General features: G+C 35.4%; 1 protein-coding gene across 1 annotated transcript in view; it reads right to left on the reverse strand.

Moving 5' to 3' along the window:
- Positions 1 to 12,148, reverse strand: part of ITGA1 (integrin subunit alpha 1) — a 91,613-nt gene that overhangs the window by 50,952 nt on the left and 28,513 nt on the right. Inside the window, exons 6-7 of the mRNA XM_088152886.1 lie at positions 9,540 to 9,667; positions 2,182 to 2,330 (exon numbers count right to left, since the gene is read on the reverse strand). Coding sequence (XP_088009012.1) covers positions 2,182 to 2,330; positions 9,540 to 9,667 — 277 coding nt within the window. The remainder of the gene's footprint in view (positions 1 to 2,181; positions 2,331 to 9,539; positions 9,668 to 12,148) is intronic.

The following is a 12,148-nucleotide window of genomic DNA, read 5'->3' on the forward strand; positions in this document are numbered from 1 at the left end:
TAATTTGTTGAACTTCAGGAAACATCAAAATGATTTAATTGGCAAAAGGGACAATAGGCAAACAACAGCAGAGAAAGAGAGAAACGTAAACAGCAGCAAGAGATAAAAGAGAAGAGGATTTAATAACAATCATCAACTTTGTGTCTATAGCATGGAACTTTCCAGAGGTAATCAGCATGGACTGTCCCAAAGGAAGGGCCTCTGGTTATTGCAGCTTTAACCCTTTTATGTACACAGCAACCAAACAGAGATGGAAAGAAGGACACCAGGTGATCCCTCCTCTATTCTGCACCATTAAAGAAATAGGTTGATGGACGGGGATGCTGAATTCCAATGAAACCATGGTGGCTTAATTGTTGAAAATGATTTCCTGAAATGTTGAGGTGAGAATAGACAAAATATGCATTGTTAAACCTCTAATATGCCTGACACAATTAAAACTGCAAAATCAACAGCCCCTTAATTCTACCACAGGGAAAAAGGGATATTGTTGTCAATGTATTCCCATTTACAATTATCATAAAGGTTCAAAATGGATAAAAAGACTTATGGTATGGAACAAAGTAAGACAGGATTTGAAGAACAATTGTGCACCGATGATGAATATGTAATTGCTAAAATGTATAAACTTTTATTGAAATTTGAAACAGAGGAAGAACAGATTAAAGAGGTGTATGATAAAGTGGGCTAAGAATTTTGGTTATAATATACAAATGGATCAATGGGAAAATGTGTGGTTAAAAGGGTTGAAATTTACATTATGTTATGATCTTAAAGAGAATTTTTACAAAATGATGCATCGTTGGTATATGATGCCAGAGAAATTATCTAGAATGTATAAAGGGATTTCAAATATATGTTGGAAATGTGAACAACATGAAGGGACATTTTATCATGCTTGCTGGACATGTAAAAGAGCTAAAAATTTTGGGATTCAAATATGTACATTGATACAAAGGATTTTAAAGATCCTCTGTATCAATGAGTTCTGAAGCCAGAACTTTTCCTTTTAGGACTGATGGATACAGAGTTAGAAAAGAGTCATGGAAGATTATTTCAATATATGATTACTGTAGCAAGATTATTATATGCACCAAGATGGGAAGATTTGGTACTACCCGCCATGGAGGAATGGTTGGTGAATTTGACAGAACTTGCTGAGATGGATAAACTGACTTCTTTGATTAAAGAAAAGACAATATCTACATTTATTGGTGACAGGAAACCCCTTATGGACCTTTTGTGTAAAAATGAAAAAAAAATTAACTTGTGATTTGTGGTTTTGATGATTAGACAGGATAGATTATAAAAAGAAGAGAGGCATGATGTAGCTTTAGAAAGAGGTTAAAATATAATTGTACTTATAACTGCTGTGAAGAATATTGGAAGCCATTTCTTTAAACCTTTATATCTTTCTTTATATCTTGTTCTATTTTTTCTATTTTCTCTTCTTATTGTACTTTTAGTTTTTTCTGTTATTTCTTTTTTTCTTTCTTTTTTACTGTTTCAGTTCTACCAGAGGGAAAAAGATGGAAAATCCTGATCCCACCCACATGCAGAATATACTCCTGCTCACTTTGCTCCGTGTTGGTTTTTGTATTGTTTTACTTTATATATAAAATGCTTCAAGTGAGTTTATACTATCCTGAGAATGTTTCTTGCCAAGCAGCATAAAAGCCAACAAACACACAAGAATTACCAGCCATTTATAGGAGATATCCATAAGGTATTGTCAAAAAAGTCAAGATGGTGACCATGACAGCACCACTGAATCTCCATTTGTTTTCCTGTCTGTCTGTCTGTCTGTCGGTTGGACCTTGTCACTTGCTTCTCTTCTGGATTTATTGCCTGACAGATAGTTTTGACCAGAAGTACAACCTTGACAGTTTTACCTTAGCCATCTCATGGAAGAAGCTGGAACTGCTTATCTTATAGGCCAAGTCAACACAGAAAAAATATTCTGTATTCAGAATGATCAGATGGATCAATACTTGTAACATTAATCACTTAAAATAGAACTAAGAATTTGTTCTTAGAACAAATAAGAATTAAGCCTTTGGTCTGAATTTGCAGGGCTCCCCTTATATTCTTAAAATCAAGTTGTACGTGGGCAAGCTTGTGGAAGATCAACATGGTACCTTGTATAGGTTGGTACACGTTCATAAGGCCACAGGCACCTACCTTGCAGTTTCAATGCCAAGTGCTGTCATGGTTTGGAGTCCTTCCCTCTGTTTAATGTTCTTTGCTGCTACAAGCACTTCTTCTGTGGTTGTATATGTGTTGAGATTAAATTCATTGGTTACATTTTCTCCATATTGAATAATCCCAACCTGGAATACATAACCTTCTGCTTAGGAAATCTTCACAACAATGCCATCAGTCACAAGACAGGAACTGAAGATTATATCTTTCAGTTGAAGACAACAGACCACCCATACTGTTAGATCTCTTTTGTTTTACATGGTAAACCAGAGTTGTTAAAATGTGGTTTACTAAGAATAAGCAATAAGCTGTTAGACAGAGTTCAATTACAGAGACTTGGCTGTTCTTGCCACCTGAAGCAACTAAATAAATTAGGACTGCAATGACCAATAATTGTACATAGGTTGTATATAATGTATAAACTCAGAATTTTGGCTTATTTGTTCTTCAACAAGCCATGGCAACCGATTCTAACTTGTTCAAGGAAATCCATCTTGGTTTTTGTGGAACATGGTTCATGAGTCTCTCCTCTGACAAAACACAATTCCCAAAATTGTAATTAACAGAATTTTTTAAAATAAAAAAATGGCAAAATTTTAGTAACTGCATCATTTTAGTATTGTATCCAAGGCCTGAAAAAGTTACTAGCCCGAGTCTTAACCATTCCTGGTGAAAAGAGAAACCAAGCTTCAATCAAGTAATCATACACCACAAGATTAGCAATCATTTTTATTATTATTATTATTATTATTAATATGCTAACTCCCAACAAACCTATATATAATTAAGCTCAAAATTATGTAACATGGTCATCCACATGCAAAACAAATCCAGATTGAATTCTAAAAGAATCTTGTAGTTTGTGAGATTAATATATTCAAGTTTTCTCTTTGGTCCAATACAAATACTTATTTCCTGTTTTGTTTTTGCTTTTAATGAATAATTCTTGAATTCAGTCTTCTTATTTGAGTGTCTAATTTACTGATTGACTGATTATATGCCATCATGTTGATGTTGACTCTTAGTGATCACATAGACAGAATTTCTCCAGGATGATCTGTCCACAAACTGGCCCTTCAGGTCTTCCAGTGGTCTGCCCATTGCTGCTGTAATTGAGTCCCTCCACCATATTGCTGGCCATCCTCCTTTTCTGTTTCCTCCCACTTTCCCAGCATTATAGACTTCTCCAGAGAGCTAAGGTCTTCACATGAGGTGTCCAGAATATGGGCCTAGTCATTTGTGCCTCAAGTGAGAACATCAGATTGATTTGTTCTATGATTCACTTATTTGTTTTCTTAGTTATCCATGGTATTTCCAGGAGTCTGTTCCAACACCAAAATTCAAAAGTGCCCAGTACTCTTTCTATCCTACTTTTGCTTCCCCAGTGTCACAGGAAAAATCATTGCCTATACAAATCTGATCTTTGTTGGTGTAGACACATATAAGGTGTCTGAATATCTTTTTCAAGGTCTTTGATGCTCCCCTATTAAGTGCTACTCTATGGTGTATGTCTTGTCTACTGTTCCTTTACTGTTGACAAGTGATCCTAAAAGGCAGAATTTATCTATCACCACCACATCTTCATTATCAGTTCTAAGGCTGGTGGCTTAGAAATGTTATCATTAGTTTGATCTTCATATTTAATTTTAGGATTTTTTTTTTCAGTGTGCTTCTTGACTTTCATTACTAGAGCATCCAAATGATTTGCATTTTCAACTATCAGAGTAGTGTCATCATTATAACACATTATTGATGCTTCTTTCAATTGTTAACCACATTAATTTTTTTCCAATCCAGCTTCCCTTCAATATATATTCATCATAAGAATGATAAATAAGAAGAGACCATACAGTCTTGTCTCACTCCTTTGCAGACCTGGAGCCAGTCTATTTCACCATGTTCCACCCTATTTTTGTATAAGTTTCTTATGAGAACAATAAGGTGTTCTCATTTTTAAAGGACATTCCACAGCTAGAATGTCCTTTCTAGAATCAGTGAAGCACACACTGGCTTCTTTTTGGTATTCTTTTGGTATTTCTCAGTTATCCAGTGTGCATTAGCAATAATATCTCTTGTTCTTCAGCCTTTTCTAAACCAGTTTGAACATCTGGCATCTCTCTTTCTACATAGGGCTCTAATCTGCTTTGGATGATTATTTTGTATATGTGTGAAATTGTACAATAGTCTGCACACTCTGTTAAGTCTCCTTTCTTTGGTATCAATATGTAGACTGACCTCCTCCAATCTATTGGCCATTCTCTAGATTTGCTGCATAGTTTGGTTAGAACTTTTACTGATTCTTCCTCTGTAAATGTCCATCAATTCCTATAGCCTTCTGACATATTAATGACCACAGTACTTTCTTCTATTTCTTAGTTTTGGCAGACTCTTTCCACACTCATCCTTAACAATCTGTTTGATTTTATTCTACAGTTCCTCTGATTCCCTGTCAGTGAGTTCAGGACTTCAAGTGATCCCTGATGTTCTCCTTGAAAATGATATAGATGTACGCAAAATCATATTGTGGAAACTGGTTGACTTCTTACTTCAGTTCAGCTTGACTTGGAACTTGCACACAATCTGTTCCACAGCAAGTCCTGGCCCTATCTTTGCTGTTATAATTGAGCTGTTCCATCACTTTGTACTAATAATATAGTCAGTTTGAGTTTTGTGTACTCCATATGTATAAATGTCACTTCTTCTCTTGGCAACTGCCAACAGGTGGGTACCCATAATTGCTGATCAATTTCCTTTGTAAAAGAAAGGTGAAATATAGCAAAATAATGATGTCTTTTCCAAATAAGTACCCTTTTCTTCATTTTCATCTGCTTAATTTTATGAAAGGTTCTGGTCTAAATGTGAGCTATGCAATGTTCCATTAGCATATTTCAAATATATGCTTGGGTTTGATACTTTGAGTATGCTGCTCAGTCCAGCCACTGGGTGCTAATGTACTCTGATTTGGCAAATTTATCTCTTACTCATCCATTATTAAAACTCTCATAATATTAAAAGACTGAAAATCAATATGACTGATCTAGACATATCCTTTTATAGCTGTACCAGTTTACATTTTAGCTTTCAGTTTTACAGATGTGCTTCTCAATCTGTTTTATAACTCATCCCTTTTAGTACAAACATCTTTGTTTACTGGTTCTCTTTGATGCAATTAAAATGAGGAATGTAAGCTTTATTAATGTAAGCTTTATTAAGAGTCAGGAAACTGATTAAGACCTGGCTTTTCCACAAACCTTTTGGGGACTGAGAGGCTTGTATGTGAACTATTAGAATATTTGTCCTGAGTTGAAAGAGGAAGTTGTTGTGTGTAATATAGGATGTGAATATTAGTGAAATTCTATCAGTCCAATTTGGTGTGAATTTTACTATATTTTGGTTGTTCATTTTGTTGAGACTTTGTAAGCCACTTAGAAACATTAGAATGAAGTGGCAGAGAAGTCTCAGTAATGAGTAAAATAAGTAAAATAAATAAGGAAGTTGAATTTGACAAATATGAGCAAAGTAAGAATATTCTTCAAGCTATGATGATATATTTTCACCTGAATTCCAGTTGCTGGGAACAATAATCAAAAAACTTGGTTGCTTTTCTCTTGTCTATGGATTTCCCACAGTTGGTTCTTGCTGGTCATTATGGAAATTGGGGTGGATCAGCAACATTCTGTTTTCAGTTTTTAAATTTATTAAATACATTTGGTACATCTGATTCTATTGATCTTCTACTTTAGAAGATAGACTTCTCTGTAGATGTCTACATGTCTCATGCTTGTGCAATGTATAATGTCTCCCTTGATATGCTTGTGCGTCATAGTGCTTGTATGGGAGTATGCTTATAGTGCTGGCACAGATGTTATGGAATACCATCCCCAAGCATGGTTTCTATTCTTAGCAGTTGATATGGATGTGAGTGCATGCACACCCACACACAAACACACAGAACGGAGCTCATTTCAACTTCCTGAAAATTCCATAGTGTTCCGCCATAGGGAACAATGGGAACTTGAAACAATATTCTGACTTTATTTTTGATCCTATGTCTGCAGAAATTGGTGGAATGGCAATCCAATCCTTGATGACAATCTATAGTTCTTCCATGGATAACCCAGTGATAGATAGATAGATAGATAGATAGATATTTATTTATTTATTTATTTATTTATTTATTTATTTATTTATGCACTTTATACACTTATAAGGGCATCCAATTCAAGCAATGTGACTCTGATATGCGGTATATGATATCCATGATCATGTCCATCTACATTGTGTCCCCCTTCTTTTACTTTCCTCAATATTGCCATTTTTTCTAGTTCATAATTCTCAAGCACAACAAGCCTCAAATGTATGAGTTTCTGCTTCCTTATTATTTGCCTCAAGTGAGGAGTTGGAATTGATTTGGTCCAGGATTGATTGATTGGCTGGTCTTGCAATTCATGGTACTCTTAACATCTCCAAATCTGTAATTTGAAGGTTTAAATTACAAGGATGTAATTTAATTTGATTTAATTTTGAAATCTTTAATTTGAAGATTTAATTTCCAGGAGTGTCCAAAGCAACATTCATTGGCTTCAAAATGGTGGGTGTGACCAGGTGATCAAGCAAGTTTCACATGCTTTGCAGGCATATAAAAAATGGTGAGGTTTCAATCACTGGTGGTATCCACCATTTTAAAGCCAGAGAAGACTGTTTTGGACACTCCTGCCTCTTTCTCTTTTTCAATATCCAACTCTAATAGCCGTACATTATCACAAGGAAAATGTTTGCATTAAATATTCTGATCATTATTGCCATAGAAATAGCCTTATTCTTCATGGTGTCATGTCATCTAAATTTGCAATTACCGTCCTCCATAGGATTAATCTTCTTTTACTTCTCCAGCACACAGTCCACTTTTATCTATTCTTGAGCCTAAGACAACAAACCTTCATCTATACTTCTTCAACTCAATTGTGAATTCACAAAGCATACTGGTTCATTTTATCTTTCTATTCTTAGTATTTAATATTAATAAAGATTTTAAAAAAAATTTCCACTTGTACTTTCCCAAATAGTTTTTCTAAGGCTTTTACCTTTATCTAACAGAGTGGTGTGGTCTTCATATTTCAAACTATTCTTGGTTTGACCTCCAGTTTTGATTCCAGTTGTTATATATTTTGAACATGCCATTCTTAGAGTATATTCACTGTAGAAGCTAAACAGATATGGAGATGTGTCCTTGCCTGTCTATTCTGTTTCTCCTAACTCTGTTCTTACAGTAACTTTGTTCATTGTAAAAAATTTTCAAAATAATAATCAGATGTTCTGGCATGGTTTGCACACTCAAAAACCTTAAATGCTCTTCCCAATACCCATTTTATGTTAGTTATCTGGTCATGTATTCCTCTGCCTTTTCTGAAACCTTCCTGCCCATATATGGCTTTATTCATCTTTGTAAGATCTTAAGGAAACCTTTGAAAGATCTTAAGGAAATCTTTGCTTGCTAGTGTAATATTTTGGCAGTATGTGTATATACACCAATTTTTCAATCTATGCCACATGGTGGTTTTCCATGTTTGTTGACATACAGCTGTTTGGACTTTAGTTGCTTCTTTTCTGAAAGCTTTCAACAGTTCAGTCAGTTCATCTCTGTCTGGTGCTTTTCTACAGATAGTTTATTGCTTTTAAGTGGAGTCAATTCCTAAATGCGTTCTCTCTATATAAATTTACTTATTTAAAATATTTCTTGTTATGTTATTTATTTATTTAAAAGATTTCTATGGCCACACATCTTAAAACACAGCTCAGATGTTTTTGTCATTCTATATCAATCCTAATTTTAAGAGATTTCAGTATAGTCTTTCAATTGTTCTTTGACCACATTTTCCTTGTCCATGTCCTAACTTCCATACACACATAATATATATTCCCATCATGCTATTTCTTTCAAGGCAAGCAACATTATATAAAACACAAAAATAGAAGGAGTAAGCAAAAGAAACTAAAGGCATGAGATAGGAGAAAATGAAAGAAAATACAGCTGCGTCTAGTTTACAACTCCCCAATTCACTATATTTATCTATCCTTGCAAACCATCCTTGCTTTTATTACACCCACATGCTGACTCATATACTGCTTTTTGTTCTTTGAACTTCTCACTTCCCTGTTTCTAAGATCTCATAAGCTTCCACAACTTTCTCAGTCTTCCCCTTCCTCTCAACTCATTTACTCTCAATTCATACATTTCTTTTATGTCTTGACCCTCATTCATTCTGTCTTCATGACCCAACTACCTCAACAGACTTATTGTGTCTATTTGACACTCACTTTTGTATATAGTGTAGTCAGCATTCATTGATCACCCACTCTTGCTTGACCTTATCTCTTCTGCTTTTACCACACCTACTTCTTAAGTGCCCAGTTCCCACTGCATGCAACTGTGGGCAGAAACACATCATCGTGCCCAGCCATTGTCTCCATCCATCAACTGCCAGTACAATAGAAGAATAGAAAGTATACAAAGAGCATCCACCCAGCAAAATTGCCTCTCAGCCTATCTGATTGCTGACTGGGAATTTAAAAAGTCTCTTGAAACTCTGAAGGTGCCTTAGCAAGTGGCAGCATCTGGCAGATTTTGTCTGGTCTTGGGTGCTTAGCAGAGTTCCTTCTGGTTCATACATTGAAAGAAAACCTACAGGAAACAGCAGGGCTGTAAGCTACAGTGGGCAGTAGGGAAAAAACTTTATGGAAGAAGCTAATGGCATACATTACTCCAAATATGAATTTAACATTTTATAGCTTTAGGCTGGCCATAAAAAAAGCAATGAAATAAGTGTAAGGAGAAAGTTCTCTGCATACTCATAAAGAAGCAATAGGATTTTCTCAATAGACCTAGCATTCAACTCATGGTTCTTTTATTGCCACTTCTGTGTTTTATGCAAATATGCACATGTCTTTAGTATCCAAATGGAATTTTGTCCGTTTGAAATAGAGTTCACATCTTGTTTTTGGAACTATAAATGTTTCTTAGCTTTGCACAATGCCTGAAGCGGCATTGGAAAGTTACTCCTTCTTCTGTTGATGGCTGAGATGAACATATGAGTCACCCTCTGACAAGTCGATTGTTTGTAATACAGTTTTTTCCAGATGGTAAGATACCCTTTGATATCTATGCATCATCTGACATTTGTCAGAAACTATAATAGATTTCTCATCTATTTCAGAACCACTGTCTAGGATTGGTGATTTAGAATAGTTTATATAATCGTAATTATCCTTGATTCTATAGCTATGCTATAGATCAAATAAAATAAATATATATATATAAAATATTTGCCTTAGTGTACCTGTGTATCATGGGGGCCTATACTCATTTTTTGCAGTAGACGATTCAAAAATTCTGTGACATCTGTCCATTGGTAAATACTGTTAGATCCATCAAGGACAATGACAATATCCAGCTGGGACTTGCATTCTGCAACAGGAAGCATGAGATAAGGAAATGTTCAAAGCACACAATTTGGTTTTTCTATTAAAACTAAACTGACACTCTGCTACTCCTTTAATTTCAGAATAAATTTGTTTTAGGAGAGCCATAAGAGATACAATGTATCTCAGATACAATTTATATGCATCCTGAGGTGTTCTGAGTTTCTCCATTCCATTGCACTATTATCTTTTTTCCAGAATAGTTTATACAATAGAGCCCTTCAGAATGAAACAGCTCCAAGCAGAAGTTGAAGGATGAAGTTGTTAAGTTGCTATGATTTGAATCAGTGCCTCTATATAATGTGTATAGTGATGTTCTGCTTGGACAAGGGAAATGGATGTTCATCTTCTATGGGAACATGGAATTCATTGGGTCATTCTCTCTCTCTGCCCAGTCTGGAACTCAGCCTCTTCTGCCTCTAGAGCAAATGGTGGACTCACTGCTTGCACTGACATACTGATTCCATGTTCTGGAGCTTGTTGCAACTGGAGGGTGCTAGCTCATCAGTGCAGAAGATGGAGCTATTGATCCAATCTGGAAGATTTCAGATTAAAAAGCTTCTAGCAACTCTAGGTTTTCTTCAGTTTTGGTCTATCACGGTATACAGTAGCTTTGCAGACAGGAAGTGCGTGAAAGAGCATGGTTTGGTTAATGGGTATTTCGTGTATACTGGGCCTATGCCAAGCTACATGGAGATCAAGAAATATCTCAAGAATAAAGAATGCTTTCAATTTTCTTTCTCCAATTATTCACAACTATGTGATTTTAAAGTATATATAGTTTTTTAAGATTGCTATACCAACATTCTCCTTAAGATCTACTTCAAATGTTTCTTTTGTGTGTGTTCTGTGATTGCTGCAAGCCATTTTAGCTATTTCAGAATGCATAATTACAGAAACAAACTCTTCATCCAAGTTATCACATATCATGGTGACTGCCTGGGAGAAATCAAAGATGCCGCCAATATTCAGGATGCATTAAGTGTAATTACATCAATAGTTTGCTGGCTCTGGAGTTATACTACCATGTGTAGGAGTCATTGTACAGTATTACATGTATAAGAAAAAGAGAGAAAATCTGAAGTGTCCCTGAATAAAAAAGTAGACTTAAAATTAAAGAGAAATGGCATTCATTCTAATTGTCTTCAATCAAGAAGCAAGGTAAAAAAAGGAAGGAGAAGGATGGTGGAAGGGAAACCATATTCTCCAAGAAGGGCTTCAAAAAATAATCTTGACAATGTTTTTAATATAGCTTAATATAGTTTCATTTCTGCTTCTGGGAATCAACACAAAGAATGGAGTCTTGGGTCTCACAAAAAGGGATGTGTGTAATATCTTCCTTAGCAGTAAAATCAGGAGACATATTGGAAAAGTAAAGGAGAAGCTGAGACATCATGCGAATATAATAAGATTTTTACAAGCTCGGCTCATGCAGAATATGGTTTGGCTGGTTTTGGCTTAGCATGTTGTGTGAACTCAGTCACAATGGTTTCATGATTTTTTAATGTGAATATATAACTGAACCTAGCCCTTTTAGCTTGTTCACCAAACCATGGTTTAGCACAGTATGAGAATTCAGCCACAATGTGACATAATAAGCGCAAGCTGTTGTCATATATTTTCACCTCTGGGACATGCTTCCCATAGAAGCATTCTTGGTGCTCAAGATGATGAAATTTTACTCCCTGCTAATTCTTTATTTGCAGCATTTAGTTGTTTTAAACAACTAATGCGGCACTCATTATTGTATTATTCCTGTGCTACATATATTACTATGGGACTTCTACCTTGTAAACTATTACTAGAATGACCATATATTGAATATGCTGCTTCTTGACTAAACTTCAGCCCTGCTAAATAAGAGTTGCAATTCTCAGATTGGCCTAACTTTATTTCAGTCAGACCTAGCACTCAGAAGACTGGGTTTGCAGTCACACATCACAACTGCCAGTGTGGGAAGAACTGATGGAGATGGATTATATTGTCTGCATGGCTGTACCCCAGTTAGAATTTTGGGGAGTACTGGGATAATTATTGCATTTTTAACTATGGGGTTTATGGTTTAATTTGTGTGCTTTTGAGGGGTGAGAATTAAGGAGGCATGAAGCCATGTTACCAGTTTTTGGGAGATTTGCCACCAAAAGTTGGTACAGCAATTGGAAAGAACTCAGCATGTGTAGAGGGAGGGAAGGCTGTAAAAGAAAAACAGAAATTATGAGTGACTCTAGAGCTGCTAGTTTCTCATCCTTGATGGACACATACATCTTAGACTCTAGTGATCCAATCAGAAAAACAATGAGGTTGCTTTATTAGAACATTTAAAGTATTTTGTCTTCTTGAATTAAAGAGACATTTAGCTCTTGTGATGGCTTGAAGATTATTTTTAGACTGATTTTCACGTGACCTAGTAGCATGAATCTGTTTATACTAAAAATGAATTCCAGAGGCAGCAAGGAGTTAGGTAATA

This window comes from Python bivittatus, unplaced genomic scaffold (genome assembly GCF_059951505.1).
Source record: "Python bivittatus isolate LINGU-HERP-01145 unplaced genomic scaffold, Pbiv_v1 ctg000570_np1212, whole genome shotgun sequence".
Classification (NCBI taxonomy): Eukaryota; Metazoa; Chordata; class Lepidosauria; order Squamata; family Pythonidae; genus Python; species Python bivittatus.